The sequence below is a fragment of the Rhineura floridana genome, chromosome 10, assembly GCF_030035675.1.
Source record: "Rhineura floridana isolate rRhiFlo1 chromosome 10, rRhiFlo1.hap2, whole genome shotgun sequence".
Classification (NCBI taxonomy): Eukaryota; Metazoa; Chordata; class Lepidosauria; order Squamata; family Rhineuridae; genus Rhineura; species Rhineura floridana.
Window position 1 is genome coordinate 10,818,458 of NC_084489.1, and position 19,988 is coordinate 10,838,445.

General features: G+C 42.5%; 1 protein-coding gene across 1 annotated transcript in view; it reads left to right on the plus strand.

Annotated features, from left to right (window-relative positions):
* AMPH (amphiphysin) overlaps window positions 1-19,988 on the plus strand; it is a 199,302-nt gene that overhangs the window by 123,714 nt on the left and 55,600 nt on the right. Inside the window, exons 8-12 of the mRNA XM_061585728.1 lie at window positions 5,559-5,654; window positions 9,083-9,190; window positions 10,475-10,560; window positions 11,432-11,507; window positions 16,198-16,280. Of these exons, the coding sequence (XP_061441712.1) occupies window positions 5,559-5,654; window positions 9,083-9,190; window positions 10,475-10,560; window positions 11,432-11,507; window positions 16,198-16,280 (449 nt within the window). The remainder of the gene's footprint in view (window positions 1-5,558; window positions 5,655-9,082; window positions 9,191-10,474; window positions 10,561-11,431; window positions 11,508-16,197; window positions 16,281-19,988) is intronic.

The window sequence follows — 19,988 nt, forward strand, 5'->3', positions numbered from 1 at the left end:
AAGTTGATACTCAATTATTACTGATCTCACCCACCTTTAAGATAGCTATTTTAACCAAACACATTGTAGCTATAGCAGGGCAAAAGAATTAGAGGGTTGGTCCAAAGATTTCATGGTTTTTTGCTTTTTCTTTTAAAGAAAAAAGTGAAGGAAGGAAGAGAATTGGCATCATGCAGGCGTTCCAGGAGGTAGTTTCCAAGAATAAGGAACTGTAAGTGAGAAAGGGTAGATCCTTTTGAGGGCGCAGGAGACTTTCAGAAGGCTGATGATGGTGGGATGGACCTGGAGGAGCAAAGGTCATAGGCAGAAATGTACTGGGGTGTAAGAGTGGAGAGATAAACGGGCTCTGAAAGTTAAGATGAGATTCTGCTGGATCCAGGAGCAGAGCAGTATAAGGGATTTAAGGAGAAGTGTTGCACAATCAGAGCAACAGAAGAGGTGAATGATTTTGATTTGATGGCATAGTGCTGCATAGAGGTGAAGACACTGAGATGAGACAGACCAGAGAGGAGACCAGATAATCAAGGTAAGAGATACCTAAGGGGCAAGTCACAGTCTTGCTGAAGGCACTGAGAGGATTTCCCCCCCCCCCGTTTTGTAAAGGAAGGCACAACATAACTTGACAACTTGTAGACTGAATACATGGAGCAAAGGGGAGATGAGTGAAAGATAAATCCTAGGCTTAGTGCCTGTTCAACAGGATGGATGGTGATGCTGAGATGTGAATACGTTTAAGGGAAAATGATATTCTACAAGAATATAAGGATTATCCAGGAGGCTCTGTAGAGAGTTTATGTTTATATGATTCCTTCCAAGTGACCTCTCAGGAAGCACTACTTGTTTATTCAGGAAAAGATACCCAGTCCTGTTAATTTATAGGAAACTTCCAAAATTTTGATTTATCTAGAACTTGTGTCTGTAAAATGATGAAAACCTCAGAGTTTGGTGTTAATGTGTTCTGATCTGGTAATAGTTGCCACTCTGAGCACCACTGTGATTAAACATTGTGCTGTAGTGGGATTTATTTCCTCAGCAACGATTAGTAGATTGTAAAAATAACTCATGGCCCTCAATTAAAGCAGGAGACAAGTTCCGAATGAGCCAAACTTTGTGACATCCACCATCCACAGTGTGTTTGCCTATAAGCCTTGTAGCATGAACATCATCTCAGTGTGGCTAGAAAATAGTCGTCAAGGTTACTGCTTCTAGTAGTGGGGGTACGGTGGGGAGAGGAGAGGAAATCAGCAGTGCTGCACTGTAGGGACTCTTTAATTTAATCTATACCAGGGTTGTTCTCCCTGTCTTAGTAGCCTGATTTTGGAAATGAAGGTCTTGCTACAGCCTTCCTGTGAGCAAACGCTATTCTAAGGATTGCTGAAACTATGGGTCAGGCCATTTGAATGTTCTTTACTGCCATATAAATACTGTGTATTTATATTATAATCTGATGATACTGAATTGTGAACCCTGGATTTGAGAATCTATATCCCAAGGCTACTGTTCCTAAATGCATTTTCTACCTTCAGTGGAAATCAGTGCTACAAATCTCTGTTGCTTCAGATCAGTGCTGCAAACTTCTGCTGGTTCCACCTCAAAATCTATCTGCTTCTTCTGGGGATTGTAAATCCATCATCACACCATTCAGTGCAATCTAGCTGCCAACAACCAGTAGTACAGTGGCAAATTCAGAAATGCAGGATCCTTTCATGATAGTCACACCACACCCCTCACAGCCATGCCCCCTTTTCCACTTTCCCTCATCTCCTTTGCTCTCTGTGTCGTCTCACAAGTCCATACTCCATTACAACGGATGTCCCTAGGAGCCAATTAGCATGAAACATAAGGCTGTGTGTTAACTACTAAGAAGAGTCTTCTCATTGGCTGATTCACCTCCTTTCACTCTAGCTGACTTCAATCAGCATGAAAGGACAAAGACTCTTCTCAGTGGCTAACGTGCTCCCCTTTCATGCTGATCAGCTCATACATAGGGATCTGGCTGAGACCCTGCTCCCAAAAAAGTAATGGGTCTATGACCCCCTGCGCCCTGGATGACTATACCCCTGCCAACAACTAGAACTGTTCTGTTCCTTTGCTTGTAGTGCTGTGCTTTCAGATAAGCTCTCTACCTTTCATGCTGTTATTCCTTTACTAGTTTCTCCTTTTTCCTCACCCCAATCTCTGTCCAGAGGAGGGGCATGTGCTGAATTTTTTGAAACATTTTTAAAAGGGATTTTGAGAATGATCTTGTTTTTCAGCAGCATTTGGGCATTTTAAATTTAATTGAAAATTCTATTTTAATCTGTCATGTCACAGCCCTATTGTTTCTAGTAAGGCTAATAGGCCTGTGTACAAGAAAGTGCCAATGAGTGTTTTCTCTAAGGGTTTTGCAAAAGACTAAGCTGCAGTTTATGCAAAGAATTGTCTTGTTTATCTGCTGAAATAGCAGTGGCTCAAATCCAAATTCAGTGTGACAGAGGGGGATCTGAATTTTTACATCTGTATAAAAATAGAAGATACTGTTCTGAAATACAATTTTAATCCTGAATTTGTTTTTTTAAACAAGTACTGAAAATAAATGGTGTGCCATGCTATATTGTTTGAAAATAGAAATGGACTGCCTTCAAGTGGTAAGCGGTATTCAGAGGTGGTTGACCATTGCCTTCTTCTGACGCTGAGAGGCAGTGACTGGCCCAAAGTCACCCAGTGAACTTTGTGGCTGTGTGTGGATTCGAACTCTGGTCTCCCAAGTCGTAGTCCAACACTCTAACCACTACACCACACTGGCTCTCATATTGTTTAGTTTATATTTAAAAGTTTGATTCAGAAAGAAGTGGGAAAGAGAGAAGCAAGCATGCACATACACACATTTTGTTGTGTTAGGCACTGTTTAGTTCTTCAGAGATTTGGTAACAACTAAGAATGGGTTGTAAAACTCCACCCGAACTCTGGAATGGATAATGAGATCTAGAATACAATGCTGTTAGGACGTGCACAGAGAGGTATAGCATGCCTGAGAGTGTGCCCATGCTCTCATGCCTGGGAGTGTGCCCCTGCTCTTTGAGGCTTACATGTTGAGAGACCGATGACCTAACATAGCTTGGGAAAGCCGAATTAGCATGCAGGCAAAGCCTAATGACTTTTTAGCTCAGGGATAGCCCCAAGCCATGCTAAGCCTTGCATTGCCTGCTATTTCTGGAACAGACGCAGAACCTGCTGGAATATGATGGAACCTGCCAGAACCTGCCACAGCCAAAATTCATCTCCATTTCTTTTAGGCATTTGTGAAAACAGATATTTTATTATCTCTTTATTTTGTTCCATAAAATATTTTTAAAATTGCTCTGTAATATTAAAGAACCCACTGAAATCAGTCCCATTGATTTTATTTATTATTTATTTATTAATTATTTGGTTTATATCCCGCCCTTCCTCCCAGCAGGAGCCCAGGGCGGCAGGGTTCCAAGTTAAACATATAGCACTAGGACCACTTCACACTTCCTTTTTCTGAGTCAAAGGCCTCCATGGCAGAATAGGGCATCACTTGTAATGTATAACTGGCTAGGGCGCAGAGTTATTGTACCAGGGAATAGTACATTATCTTTATGCAGGCATTCATAACCTACTTGTGAAGAAACGGGCAGTGGACCAGTTCTGCTAGCCCTCCCCTGACATCCTGTGTGGCAGGTTGCTGCACAGGATGTCAAGGGCAGGATTTGCAGCGCTGGTCCACTGCCCGCTTCTCCATCTGTAGGTTCTATGTGTGGAGAATGTACACACGGCTACTGAGATGCTGTGCAGTGTGTGTATCAGCTGTCTGATGAGTACACCCCCCAAAAAGGCACTCTTAGACCATCAGTCACCCTTCACAGTAAGGGCTTGGTTAGTATACCTGTGTCACCTTTGCCTTGTTTGAAGGAATGGTTCCTATATGAGGGGCCATACAGCTGGTACACATGTACCCACAGAGGCCTTCCCTGGTGCTCACAGGGTCCCTTCTCTCTCCTTGCTGAAATTAAGTATGAAAGAAGCATGATAAACTGTGGTTTATTCTGATGAGAACAAGCCTGGACAAACCTCAGGCTTGCACCTCTCCCTCCCCGCATGGCCATGAGGCAGAGATTGGAAGTTTTCGTTTCAGTTTCTTATTGTCTGCAGTTTACTCAGTTAACTTTTGCGTACAAATCCTGAACTGTGGTTAATCTTAACTGTTGAAACGGATGCTGTGCCAAATCTGTCCTCTGATTTCTCTTAAGTTTCCTTTCTCTTCAAAAGAGGTTTCAGTTTTTCTGCTACATTCTCAGGCACTTTGGGATTTCTTTAGCTGTGGGTGTGGGATTTTGAGCTTATTGTTTCATGATTGCCCCAGTAAATATTTCTGCAGCACTCTGCAGCCTCCTTGTGTGCTTCCTGATCTGAAAAAGCCCCATGGGAGGAGTTACCTCTGAAACTGTCCCCTGGGGTTTAACTGAAGCATGGGCAACTGGGAGGGCTATAGAGTGCTGCCTACAGGTCAGATGAAGGAAATGACACAAACGCTCCTTGATCATCTCAAAAGTAACCCACGTGCAAAAAACCCCGATGCCCACCCATGAGAATTTCATTGAAATTTTCTCTGGACTGGATTTTCTTATCCAATTTTTACCTCATTAATTCATGGATAATGATCAGAAAAAACTGGGAGAAATGTTCAGCACAGCACTAGCTGAAACAAGTGAACTTCAGAAACTGTGATTTAAAGTTGGCTTGTTTCAAACAAACCATGTGTAAGATTATTCAGTTTGTCAGGTTTGGATAACATGGCAAGCTGCCGTCAGTCAAACAAAAGCTTCTGAATTCCTTGCAGCCAGGCTGGAGGAAGCAGAGTGGAGAAAGGGGTGTGCAAGGCAAACAGAGCTGTCTTGATGAGCCTTCTGGATGAACCATGTTTTCTTGTGGTGTCCAAATGAAGCAAACGTGTTCCTTTATTTTTGGAACTAGTCAAGCAACAACCCTGCTAGTCAGAGTTACTTTTACTGAGAAAAAAAAATCAGTGCACTAATGATGGGAGTGACTCCTGGGCTCTCTTGCACTCTCCTGTATCCCTCTAGCTACATGAAAAACGGAACACTTGAGCAAGACCATACGGTGTTTATCTGAACACAAAGTATCCCTGACCACTATATTCTTTCTCTGAATTGAAAGATTGTGCATGTACGTTGTGAGGGCCAGTCCAGATAGAAAAAAACCAAGTTTGAATGTTATGTTCTATGCATAGTGAAGGGGATGGATGGGAAAGGCAGTGAGAAGATTTGCTTCCTCTGACTGTATTGACTTTAAGTACAAATAATGTCTGACTAGGGCTAAGAAAAAGCAGTGTGTGAAATATACTGTACTTTGAGAATCTTAAATACATTTATGTAAGAATAAATTCCATTAAAACCAAAGTGGCTAAGGATGCATTTGCATGTCTTGATTTCTTGTGCCCTTATTTCCAAGATAAATATGTTTATTTTGGTTACAGGTATGAATGGTTGTTGTTTTGTAGCTGCATTTTCACTGTCTTTCTTTCCTCTCTACAGAAATGTGATGTGCTTTGGGAAGATTTTCATCAAAAGCTGGTAGATGGGTCATTGCTGACCTTGGATACATATCTGGGACAGTTTCCTGATATAAAGGTACTACAATAATTCAGTATCAGCTAGTTCACAATGCTGGCAATAGAAATATTGTACCTGGGTACATATGCATCATTGCGCACATATTACATGAGGATTAATCATATGCCCATATATTCATACTCACATATATATTCACTTCCTGTGACCCTTCCACATCAAACATTTATTTGTTTATTATTCTGTTTATACCTCACCTTTCCTCCAAGGAGCTTGAGGTGGCATACATGTCCCCCACCCCATTTTATCCTTGCAACAACCCTGCGAGGTGTTAGGCCAAGAGGCAGCGACTGGCCCAAGGTCACCCAGTGAATTTCATGGCCGAGTGGGGATTTGAACCCTGGTCTCCCAGATCCTGGTCCAGCACTCTAACCACTTTGCCACAGGAAACTAAGTGCATCCACTACACATACAGTACCCACATTTCTGTCCCTGTGAACCAGTCCTAAGTAGCTGTCACTCGGTTTAAAAAATTGATCCTGGATAAAACTAAAGACAACTGGGGCTCTTTTGCTACAATTGTTCCTTGCCTTCACTATTTGTTTCGTGGCGTAATCTGGATTATGCACAGGGTCAGATTTTGGCGGCCTTTGTGAACAGAGGATGCGTCTTTAATATAGTGGGGTAGGGTAAAAACCATAAGCTTTGCCCCATGGTGGAATATACAATAAAACAGCATGAAAAACAGCAGTATCCATAACTGTGACATACAGCCTAACAGAATAACAATAAAACCAATAAGAATAGTTTAAAAATTATTTCAAGACCTCATCGCGCAATAGTATCCTTTAAAAAAAAAAAAAAGAGCTGTTGTAAACGGGTATTTAAAGTGCACTTAAAAGTTGTAATGATGGGGCCATATGTATTTCACTTGGAATAGTATGTCCTGCTCTGCTCACCTGCATGAAGCCTGGGCGGGCAGGGCGTAGTTGCAGCAGAGCTTGGAAAAGTTGCTTTTTTTAGACTACAACTCCCATCAGCCCCAGCCAGCATGGCCACTGGATTGGGCTGATGGGAGTTGTAGTTCAAAAAAGTAACTTTTCCAAGCTCTGAGTTGCAGCTAGGGGGCGAGGCCGTGGCCGCCATTTTGGAGGAGGGCAGCGGTTGCGCGTTGCATACAATGTGTGTGCGTGACATGCTGCGTGGAGGGACGGAGTGCCAGAGGCCTATTTAAGCCCCTCCTATTCTCCTCTTGGCGCACAACGCCCACCCCACCCTCCTTCTTTTTTGGTGTGATATGGGTTGCTTCGGGGCCAAGTAGGAATTTTTATCCTGCCCACCCTGGTTGGCGGGCAGGTTTTTTGCCTGCTCCACACTGTGAGGGTGGGAGGGAATTGGTTAGGGGGTGTCGTGATTAATAGGTGGTTTTGGCTAATTCGGCAAGGTTTAAAAGGTGAATGCCCTGAAGGGGGCAGGTTGTTGGAGCACGGGTGCGGTAAGGTGCAGGAAGGGAAATAGTTAAGGACAGCTAGGTGGCCCCCTTAGGCACCTTTGGAGGTGATTGGTGGTTCCGGAGGTCTGTCTGTCAGGACTTTACGGCCTGAGGGCAGGATATAGGCTGCTTTTGGGGCCAACTTACCTCATCCACCCAGAGTTGACGGCCCCAGGGGGTGGTGACGTGGAAAGGCCCCCCTACTCACCTACAGGGTGTGGCCAGGGTAAGGGGTAAGCAGATGGGCTTGCCCTTGCCCCAGCAGGGGCTGGTCGCCCGAAAGCTGTATGGCAAGATGATTGCTTATAGACAGTTCCCGCACCTAGGTTTTCCCCTCTGCAGGTCGCTTTAAGGGGTTTTGTTATAGTTTAATAAAGTGGCCCTTTGTTCAACCCAAACTGCTGTGTCTGTGTCTGATTTTGCCCCTCGGCTGCAATCTAACACCGTGAGGCCACTGCCAACAAAGCCTACCCCTCATGCCTGCCAATCTTAATTGATCTCACAAATGGGCGCGCAAATAGGGCCTCGGAAGATCTCAAAGTAGAGTGACTGTTTACACATCACCAAAAAAGAGGTCAAAAGACGACACATATTTGCATTACATTTGAAAGTAATTACTGTGTTTAAATAGAAATACATTTCCCCATAGTGGGAAGACAAGGTGATGTATGGGATGCTTCGTCTGTTGTCCAGGTGCTGTTGATTGGAACATCAAGGCCCCTGATCTCCCGCCTTATAGTTCTTTATTTTTTAACCAGACTTGAACCGGACAGCCCTTCAAATTGCAAACCCCTTCAAATGTAAGACTGTCTCCCCTTCAAACAGGACGACTCTCTGTAGAGTAGGACACCTGGACACCGTAGTGCAGGCAAGGTGGTCCTTCAACTAGGTTTTGCACAGGAGCGATCTGGATTAATACAATTTTTAGGTCTTTACACTTTAAAAAAGTTTTTCTGAAGGACTTTCATGGAACTAATACTGGTACTAGAAAATATATTTCTTGTGTGTTTGACCTACTGGGTTGCCTCCAGATATTTTTCTCACAAGTACTGCTCAGGATGTCCTATACTGTTAGTGGTGGGCAGTATATTCCCCTGGAATATGGATTAATACACATTTTCAGTTGCTTTTTGTTTCACTTGCTTGAGTTAATTGTCTTCTTATTGAACCCAGATTGCAAGTGTAGGGGATGTGGAGACCTTTGCCACCTAAACACCTTTACTCTCATGTGCTGACATCTGAAACCCTAACCCTCTTCCCCGTTCCACTTTTGTGTTTGAGTTTACTTTTTATGATTGTTTTTAAATTTCTTGTTTTTTGTTGGTTCTATTATACTCTTGTGTATGTGTATTGCTGTATTGATTTTTTTATTTTCTGTAGAAAGAGTAATAATGATAATTATCATTAATACGTTATTGTAGGAGGTAATGCCCTCTTTGTGAAAAGCAGATTCCAGGCAGAATCCTGATATGCTCTGGCTGAAGTTAAACTAGAAAAATAGGCCACATATCTCTTTAATGTGAGGCCTAACAGGGGATAATGTCAGGCTGCCTTATTAATTAACTAAGCCCAAACATATGTCAAAATAAGATTTCATGGTTATTGCTCTAGTGCAGAGAGGCCATCTACATCTGTCACCTTTGACAAGAGTATTCACTTTGTTGATTAATATACCTAGCACAAAATTAGGCCCAGGATAGCTCGGCAATGGAGCTGATTGTTGTCTGCAGAGAAGATGTTATATTCAGTGAATTTGATATAAAATTGAGAAATTCAGCCTTTACCATTTTGGTGAAACAATGCTGTGCATTTTCTTTTACCAACAGTTTAAAAACTACAATGTATTTATATTAGATAAAGTTTAGTTCTTAAGCAATGGGAGAAAAATACGGACTTTTTTTTAAAGAAAACATTTCAAAATTTTAAAAGCTTTATCATGAACAACTTGGATGCATAAGAAGAATTGCAATCTTTGATTGCTTATCGCTGTTTACAGAATCGTATTGCAAAGCGGAGCAGAAAGCTGGTGGACTATGACAGTGCAAGACATCATTTGGAAGCCTTGCAGAGTTCAAAGAGAAAGGATGAAGGCAGAATTTCCAAGGTAAGGTATATCTTTAAATTATAACTAGCATCAGAATTTCTGTATGAAGTTGCTCCTTGTGAAGTGCTTGCTAAATCTTCTCTCTTTTTTTTTTTTAATGACTTGCCTCAGACACAAACTTCACTGAACAAAAGGGTAGGCCACAAAAACATGGGATTTTATCTAGAATGTTCTAGACTACAGTGGATTGATAATGGCCTAGAGCTCAGATTTTCATAGAGCCATGCTTCTAATGTGAGGCAGGCCTGGCAATTCTTAGGGCCCAGTCTGGTGTTTCCAAGTGACCTATGTGCTTTCCCCTTAATCAGTGCAGTGCAAGTGGGTATGTGGACCAGGTGGGTGGCTGGGGGTGAGGTGGGACGCTTCTGAATTTTTATAATCTCCTGGACTGACACTTGCAATCTTATCTCACCATCAAGGTGTCATACCTTTTGGCATGTGCCGCATATTTATTGTATGATATATTCTGCTATCTCTTCATTATGTAAATGTGTGAAACACCATTCCCAGATGTCTTAAATATCTTATTAACAGAGACAATAAGTTTTTAACTAGTTGGGCAAACCTCCTTGGGAGAGAAACCATACGGTTGCATTCTGCATTAGCCATACTCAGAGTATTAATGGACATGACTAAGTTAGGTCCATTAATTTTAGTGGGTCTACTTTGAGTAGAACTGAGTTGGATACAACCCATAGACTTTTAAGGAGCCAGGAGTCTTGTGTTGGAAACTTGGCAGCAGGCAGGATCCAGATGCTTTAGGGTCAAACTAGGTGTGATGTTAATTACTTGAATAAAAATTAATGTGCACAGTTTTTGTAGTGTCAGTGGCAGCTGGTGGTGCTGAGCAGCATTGGGATTGTGGGGAGAAGGAATTTAATCCTCATTACCCCCTTAGTCCCCTCTCATTGGTGCCAATTAATGTCATGTCATTGGTGCCATTGGTCTCTGTGGCATGATGGTATCTTGCTGATAGAGGGAGCTGCTTGCCTCCTTTCTACTGCACTTCAGTAGATAGCTATACTGTAGAGTGCTGTTGCATCTACCACGTAATGGTGGTCAGATGATATAAGCAAGAGGGTTCTACCTCATCTATAAAGCTGCTGACTCTGACCCAATTCCTCAGTCTGAGCAACATCTTGCCTGCCTGCCAACTTCCCAGCTGGCCTCAAAAGGATTACCAGCCATGAGGAAAACCTAGCAGAAATTGACTGTTTGCTTTTTCATCCAGTGCCCTTTTGTTGTTCACACCAATGCTTGCCAATGTATTTGGTTTTGTTCTAGGCAGAAGAAGAGTTTCAGAAAGCGCAGAAAGTGTTTGAAGATTTTAACACTGATTTGCAAGAAGAGCTCCCATCTTTATGGTCAAGGTAGACATAGTGAATAGTTTGTGAACTTCAACTTGTCATGAAACGCTGGAGAAGTTAGGTTGTCATCTCTTGTCCCCGGCTATGGTCTGAAGGCACATGAGGCCAGCACCCTGCTGAAGGTCAGGTCTGGTCAGTGCCTGGATGGGAGACCGCCTGGGAACCATATGTAAGCCGCCTTGGGTTTCTATCATGAAAAGAAAGGTGGGGTATAAATGTAATAAAAAAAACCTCTTTCTAATGCTTTAATGAGACTTGTGTAGCTTCAGTAAGCACAATTGATTATTGCAGCAGTCATTTTTCAGTTAGCAGAAATGCACCACATTTAATCCAAAAATGAAACGTCTAGGCAAAATTGAATGTTTATATTGTCCTCACTAGAACCTAGAGAAATCCTCTAAAGATACAAAGCCAGAGGACAGTAAATGCATTATAGGTCTGATTTAACTCTTGGATCCAGCTACAAGTGGTGGACACATCGGGGTAGCCTTGGGCTTGCATGGGTGCTTCCTTGGCATCCACTCCATGGTGCATTCCCACTGTGGCATGGAGTTGACCATTCAGAAGTGTTTGTCATGCTGCCGGGGGTGTATTTAAAGGAGGCTTAGTGTAAGTCACATCATACTGGAAATTGGGGAGGAAGTCTCTTGTCGTTTATATGTTATATCTATAAGTCCCTTTTCACATTTCCAAAATTAATACTGTGCATGAGAATAAAGCATTGTGTGTCCATGTAGAATAATTTTCTTTTTTCACAGTTTCAAAGCCATAAGGTGCATCATCATGTTGCTTCAGCTTTAGAAGAAAAATACATTTCATTATTTTTTCTTTCTCTTTACAATTTTTTAATTTTTACCATGTCATCCCCTTTTAGACGAGTTGGCTTTTATGTGAACACATTCAAAAATATCTCCAGCCTTGAATCCAAATTTCACAAAGAAATAGCTTTGGTGAGTAATAACAAATTCTCTGCGGGAGAAAAGCAATGGAAAGCTTTGAAGTAGGTTTAAAAAAATACAGATGCCAAGAAGTACACATTTAATCTTTTTGCTGCTTCCTGATTCCTTTCTGTATCGAAATGATTGCTTCTTGCTATAATTAGTAAGTGAATGAAACTAGCATAATGCTATAATTATTTTAATGATTTCCCACTGTCTGTTGAAGAAGTTCACTGTGGTAAGTTGGAAGCCACTTGATGTTATGGTAATGGAATGACTGAGCATTTAGCAGTAAGGGCTTAGGATAATTGACACTGGGGCAATGGGTTCTGAGTCCACGATGAATGAGTACTCATCTGTTGGCAGATCATCTTCTGTCAGTAAAGTTACCAGGGCTGATGCCAGGCATGACTGACCAGCCTGCCTCGGGCCCACGGCATCGGCCCGCATGTACCACCTACCTCTCCTGCTGCGGTGAATGCTGTGTGCGCTGTGCACATATGCCTGCCATCAACCAAGATGGCAGTAGGGGCTTCCCTAAGGGACTGATGCCTCCACCACCATCTTGGTTGATGGCATGCATGCACACTACGCATGCACACGTGCCTGCCATCAACCAAGATGGCAGCAGGGGCATTAGCCCCTTAGGGAAGCCTCAGCTGCTATCTTTGTTGATGGCAGGTATGCATGCACAGCACGCACAGCATTCACCGCAAGGGGAGAGGTAGCTGGGGCGTGCAGATCTGCATCGCAGGCCTGCATGGTTGTATGGCGGATGCCTGGGATCTCCCTCTCTGTGATCTGCAGCAGGGTTGGGAGCCGACACTGCTGTGGATGGCAGAACGGGAGAGCTATCCTCCCACCGTAAAGAGGGGCCCTTCAGGAGCCCCTCGGGACCCTCTGGGCTGCATGGGCCCTCAGCCAAGGCCCGACCTGGCTGCCCTCTGGTGCCGGCCCTGAAAGTTACTATAAAATTCTTGCTCATGCTAATATTAGATTGGATCATTACCATGATTGCAGAAGTCAGCTTGAATGCTTTCTCTTTCAAAACATACTATTTGATTTAGCACAGGCTCTGTTGTGCCACATTCATAAACCTGGAATAAAAACCCAACAATGAAAGGCCTCCCTTTGTTGGATCTATTGGGGTGGTTTGGATTCTTTACAGAGTAGAATACACGTTGTAGTCTTGAGTTGAACAGATCTGTGGAGGGAGAGAGAGGGAGAGGACAGAAGCAGGAAAAAAAATACTCTTCCTGGATAAGAAGAGGGGAGGTCTGTAGGGATCCAGTGGACTTTAATGGAGATCTAAGCACAATGACAGGACTCCAAATTATGTAGATTTGGCTTGCATGAGGGTGAAGTGGAGAGCAAGATTAGGAAAATGAGAGAGAACAGAGAGGTTGAAGAGCCAAAAATTACCACTTCAGAAAGGGGATAAGAGAGAGCAGCTCTTTCTTTAGATTTCATGAGGACCTGGGAGTTGGATACCAAGGGCTCTTGGAATGGTTTGATACAAAAACCTGGGGTCACATGCTCTGCTATTCAGATAACAAGATGCCTTGCCAAGAAACATAAAAGAAAAGTGCTGTGATGAGGGACTGGGCAACCCTTTCTTGGTTCCCTTCACCCCCCCCAATACAATGTGGTTCCAAAGCAAGCAACCTGGATTCTCCTTGAACCTTCACAATTTGGTAAAAATATAGAGAATATTGGCTTAAAGGAAGAGCACAAGGCTTTGTGTTACCATTAGATCAGTAAGACCAAAGAAAATATAAAACAAAGAGAGGAGACAGGGATGGGGAGATTGCTTGGATTAGAGCAATCCTGGCAAGAAGAGGACCCTCAGAGACCAGGAAGGAGTAAACCACATGAACACCTGGGGAAGACATTTTAAGGGTTCTGTTTGCCAAGGAGAGGAGTTACTGAAAACAAGGTGGTAAGCACTCTAAAGTAAAGAGGTTAAAAAAGTTTCCCACCACAGGGCATTTAGGAAGCTGTTAATGATGACTGAAATGGTAGAGATGGGCAACATGTGCAAAATTGAATAGGAAGCCTAACTTCACTTTGATCTTGACCATATGTGCCTCTCTTTCTGGTCCTTGAGACTCTCTCCAGGCCACATCCTTTCCGAGCCATACCCCTCACCAACCCTGCTTCGTACACTCCTTGAGAGGTTTTGCCTGGCTGGAATGTGTTCTTGATAAAGATGGAGAATAGCGAAGTAAGAGAGAGAGTGTAGAAACTAGCCTTCTGCACAAAGGTGAAATTTACATTCACTTTAACCTCTGGCCCCACCCCTCACTGGCATGTGGCCCCAGGAGGGTTGCTCAGAAGGCAATGTGTCCCTCAGGCTGAAAACGGTTCCCCACCCCTTCCGTAAGGGAAAAGAAAAGAGCTGCTCTGAAATGCACTATTAAGCAATGTTTGTACTTTAATTGTTAAATCAACTGCCATTGTTTTTAAAAGTGGAAGCAAATCTCTCTCTTCTGAGATGCTGTCGTAGTAGTAGTTTAATTGCCTTCTAAACCAGTGTCTCAAGGCGGTGTACAATAAAAACAGCAAAAAGTAACCCTTTCTAGCATAGTGAAAACACAAAAAAGCAGTTATATTTTAAACAAAACAAAAACAAATGCAAAATACAATATAGACACCCATGGCAAAGACCCATTCATCCAGCTGGGAAAATCCATTAGAACAAAATATTCTTCAGTTGTTCATGGAAAGTGCAGATAGTGGGTACCTGTCTTATCTCAACGGTAATACTATTCCACAGAACAGGGGCAGCCACCCTGAAATCTCTGCTCTGAGTTACTTTGGAGTGGGTGTCTCAGATCTTTGGAATTTACAGGATAAACTCTCCTGAAGACCCCAGTAACCTATTGGCTGCAGAAGGAATAAGGCGGTCTCTCAAACAGAGGAAGAGGGAGATCATGCTACTGTTTGCTATGCCCTGGTATGGACGAAGCCCTTAGGAGCTACAAAATTATGGTCCATTAACCTAGCTAATGAGGGAGAATTTCACGTGTAAATTCCATCCCTCTGTCCAACAGGATTCAAAAGAGGCCCTTTTGCTCTTAGGCACTATGAAACACTGTTTGAATTGTGACTAGAGCACAGAGCTCACCAAGGTGTGTCCGGTCTTGTCTGTAGCAGGAAGCAAATGTGCTCTTGACTTAAAAGAAATAGCTAGGAAAGGCAATACCCTAGTGATAACCGTGGTGACATCAATGTCCAAACATCTCACCTTCCCCTTAATTTTAATTATTATTGAATCCAGTAGGGATTTATTGTATTATATACTGCCTGTCTGCCAAGGTATCCAAGGCAGTTTACAATTAAAAAAATTAAACAAACGGCACAAAATATTCTCAGGCTTTCAGGAGCTGGTGGCACAAGCTCCCTGGCTTGGGCTTTTTCTCTTCCATCTTCCCTCAGGTACACAGCTCCTGGGAGGTGGGATGGGGCCACCCTAATAGTTCTCTCAGGCCCATTGATAGCCCCTTCAGGAGCTGGTGGTAATGTGCTCCCTAGCCTGGACTCCCTTGCTTCTGCCTTTCCTGAGTTCACACAGGTCTTAGGAAGCCCCCTGGGAAATGAAAAGACAATGTAACGGAAACAGAGGTCCCACCTCAGCCATGATGTGAGCCCATGCTCCTCCCACAATTGAAACCACAGGCTTCTATGCTGAAATATCAGATACTGGTTTAGCCTTCAGTTATGCCCCTTCCTGTACACCTTAGGGGCAGGCATGTATTTTATTTACTTGTTAAAGCACTAGGCACACATTCATTTAAACTAGTGGTGGGTAACCTGTGGCCCTTCAAATGATGCTGAATTACAGCTCCCATCATGCCTGACCTTTGGCCATTCTGGCTGGGTCTCATGGGAGTTAAAAGTCCACCAACATTGTATGTGGGGTTTTTTTTTACAGTTTCCCACCCACTGACTTAAACATTTCTTTATCACTTTATATATAGTTATAACCACAAACAATTTATAAATAGTTGCTAAACAGCTTGGTGGATGTTGGGCAGGTGACTGCAAAATTGCAAATGCCGGTCATAGCCATAACAGGCAGCATTTTCGGAGCTTGACCCTGGAGATGAAAGTATATTTTGATTAGATGCAGTGAGGATGCTTCCAAATGGGCTCCTGCTGTTGTAAAGTTATTATGACAGTCTTTGGCTTGATTTTCCAACCAGGTTGCCCTACTGAGATTAAAGTTTATATGTGTATTCCTTTTATTTTTATATGGTATTATAATTTGCATGTGCCTATTGTAGGTAACAAAACGGAGGCTGATTCACAACAGTAGGATTTCAGAGTGAATCAAAGCAACTTTTTCTGATCCAAGCATGGGGCTGAAAAGAATGTGATGCTAAATATGAAGCAGATCATTTTTTTTGTTTTATGGGCACAAGTTATAAAGTGTACTTTTATGAACCATTTTTTCCTTTTATCAATAAATGTTTCCAGCACAAAACAAGCTCCTTTTCATCCCAAGAATATTTGTAGCACATGTCTTAACTGTTAAGTGTGAAACTCTGCAGTCTGTGGGTGATGTGTGAGACTGTGATAATGTCCCATTTTTAAAAGAGTGGTTAATGTAAGTCCCATTGTGGAACAAATCTGTGAGTTTTAGTTGATTCTACCCCCCCCAGTAGCATTTGTAAAATGACAACTGTTTTTGTCCCCTCAGCTGTGCCACAAACTTTATGAAGTGATGACAAAGCTGGGAGAGCAACATGCTGACAAGGCCTTCACCATTTTAGGAGCACCCAGGTAAAATATTGTGCATAACCTAAGCCAAGTTCACCAATAATATGATCTGAAACTTTGGACAGTGTAAAATGTAATCAGTTTGGCAGTAAATAACCTTTAAAAAAAACAATACACAAACATGAGTGTTTCAGTCAGTTTTGCTTTGATCCAGATTTTTAATGTTTATTGTATCTGTATGCTTATTTTGTACATCGCCCAGAGTGGCTGGATAGCCAGCCAGATGGGCGACTAAGAAATTCAATAAATAAATAAATAATCCAGGTCCTGCGCCAGCAGGCAGCCAGGTTGGGCCCTGGCCAAGGGCTCCTGCGGACCAGAGGGGCCCCTCCTTTAGGGCAGGAGGGTGAAGCTCCCGCTTGACGATCCATGGCAGTGTTGGATTGTGGGACAGCAACCCGACACTGTTGTGGATCGCAAAGCGAGAGCTCCCAGGGACAGCCCCGGTACAGGTGGTGCAGGACTGCCTGCCCCACCAACCTGTTGTGTCAGTTTGCACATCCCACACACTGTACGCACATGTCTGCCATCACTCAAGATGGTGGCGGGGCCATCCCTAAGAGGTTGATGCCCCCGCTGCCATTTAGGGTGATGGCAGGTGGGTGGCATACACGCTGACACACTAATGTAACAAGTAGGGGGGTAGAGGGGTTAGTTAAGCCCTGTGCTGCATGTATCAGGTAGGGGGTGTTCAGCCTTATGGTGCTGCGGACCTGGGCAGGCTGCTGCCCATGGGCCCAGTCATGACTAGCGGCAGCCCTGCGTCAACCCAATTTACATGTTAGAAGCAGGCTTTAGTTGTTGGCAGATCAATATAAGTCTGCTGAAGTAAATTACATCATATTACACCAGAAACAGAACAGATATTTACATTGCTAAAAGTGAGCTTTTTTGCCAACTGTTTTCCTTCACCAAATTGCTAACTTTAGTCCTATTCAGGTATTCAAAGAATTCTTGGAGCACGGATGGGAAACCTGTAGCCCTTAAGATGTTGTTGGATTACAGCTCCAGTCGTCCCTGATCACTGGCCATTCTAGATGGGGCTGATGTGAGTTGTAGTCCAGCAACAATTAGAGGGCCACAGGCTAGCCATCCCTGTTAGAGGATTCTTTAATCTATTTATTTGTGACATCTGCATGCCAAACCATTACATAAAGTTCCCTGGATGATTTACAATGTACCTGTCCCCATTGGATCCAAACCTGACCTTTGTGGGTTGATCCAGAAGATTTGAAGGGGGATACTTCTTATGTCCAACTGAACATGCTTAGAATCCTCTCTGTGATCAGAAACTCCAATTTCACAGGGTTGCCAATTACAGAGATGATTCTAAGATGTTAAGCTGCACATAGGAAGAATCCCCCTTCAGACCTTTTGCCTCAATGCGTGTAGCAGGGACAGGGACAGTGGAGGTCGGGGTAACACTCACTGCTCTGTGGCTACTCTACACTTAATTCCTCCAGGCATTCTCCGATTGGCAGAATACGGCTTTTCTCTCCGCTGAAAGCTACTCTTGAAACTAATATGGAAAAGCAGTATATAAATGTTTTTTGATGAAATAAATTACAAACTAATCTCCTTCTGCCTAATACTATATAGTTCTGGAACACATAAAATCAACATTGGTTTCATAACCTGCAGAGGTCAAAAAATAGCCGCTGTGCTTATTTTTCTTCCCTATGATTTGCATTAGGCACAAGAAGCATATATTTCATCAGTGCTAGATTATGTTGAACAGAGATTGAAAATAGCATAGTATGCTTACATTCTAAAAGCAAAAGGTAATAACTGTTAGTAAGAAGGGTGTTTCTTCTCATTGATCCTAGCTGAGACCATCTCTTCCACTACCTCTAAGTGGCATCCTAGCTGTCAGCTGAAATTGTTTCTCTCTCCCCCCCCCTTCACTTTTCCAAGTTTGCTTCTGGTGCACACGCTCAGAATCTGCACATTCTAATTGCAATAAAGTGGAGCCAGAGCTTGGCACACCTTCTTGCCCCTTAGGAGAACCGCTTGGTCTCCTCTGTGTTGGCAAGTTTTTGCCCCAGTGCTTTTTGCACATCTCTGTAGAGTTTCATTTAACCTCTAAAATTATGACAGTACAATACAACCTTGATAAGTACCTTCTGTAATGACACAGTGCCTGCAAATTTACTATGATATTATAGTAAATGTGTGGCACAGGCAGCAAGTGAATATTTGAAAATGTTTGAGCTGAAATGAAATGGGAGGAGCATTTTGCAAATATTTTTCCCACCATGAAAATCTCCTCCATGATTTTTTATTTGGGGGGGGGAAGAGTTGCAAAAAATAATGTATTTACAATGCAGCTTGAGGCTTGCTGCATTTATTCTGAATTAGTTTTGTTAAATTGTTGCAGTGACATTTCATTAGCTATGTGCAGATGATGTAATCACATTGGCTACATGATTCCTGATTGGCAGGGATCATGTAGCTAGGAAGAGGTTGACTAAAAAAGAAAAATAGTGTCAGAACAGCACTGAGTGATACAAAAAGGCATGAAAAACAACAAAAGGCACGAAGAAATGTAAACTGTGGGATGAATGAGTAGATTCAGGCAGATGTTGTTGTATCTGTATCCAAAATCTTCCTTTTGCACCAAAGATGTTCCCAGAAGAATATTCAGCACTGCCCTACAAAATTGTAGCTTCATTGGAAAAACCTGAAAAAGAATAGAATAGAAAGGAAATAATGTGTTGATGTCTCTTCCTTTCTTTTTAAAAAAAAATATTTTCACAAAACGAGGTGGTGAGTGAATACTAAGATGTATCCTAGTTTAAGAAGAATATTGCTTTGCTTTAATATAGAGAACATGATTGGGGTTTAGCCAATCATGTAGTATTTTTGTTCTCCATAAAAGTGCTGAAGGCCATGTCTCATCTTATTTAGGATGCTTATAGGATGCATTAGCTGGATGCATCTTTAAAATACAATACTATAGCTTTCATAAATCATAGATCTTAGATATTCTTAGATGGCATAATGTTTGTTAGATTTGGGTTCCTTAGCTTCTGTTACTTAGCAGCATCAATTTAGACAATGATACTGTAGTCACAGAGGATCTCACTCAATGGTTTGAATACTTTTTATATTTAAAGATGTCCCTTGTTAACATATAATGGCTGTAATATATTCTGGTGGATATCAACATTCAAATCTAGAAGCAAATAATCCCATATCAATTTTGTCAATGTAAAAAACCCTCAGAAATGCACTGTTTCATATGACAGTCACCTAAAGCTGATTATCAGCTTCACATGAAAAGTGGAAAAGTATATATCTATTTGGGGGGTATTTGAAAAATTCATCTATAATTGTTGACATCCACACAGAGAACAGGGTTATGCCTGCTAACAATGCCCCCTGCAAGTCAATATGTGCATCAGCTACATGCTGGCACCAATGTAAACCTTATGCCCCTACAGTTATATATAAGTAGGGGCTCCAAAAGACTTGCAACTCCTAGGGCCCCTTCGTATTTATTACAAACATGCAACTATCAGGACATGTGCCCATTGGGCATGATGGTGCATAGAAGGCATGGCTAGTCGATCCCGAATTATGGTGACCCTATGAATATGGTTTTCATGATAAGCAGTATTCAGAGGGGGTTTACCATTGCCTTCCCCTGAGGCTGAGAGGCAGTGACTGACCCAAGGTCACCCAATGAGCTTCATGGCTGTGTGGGGATTT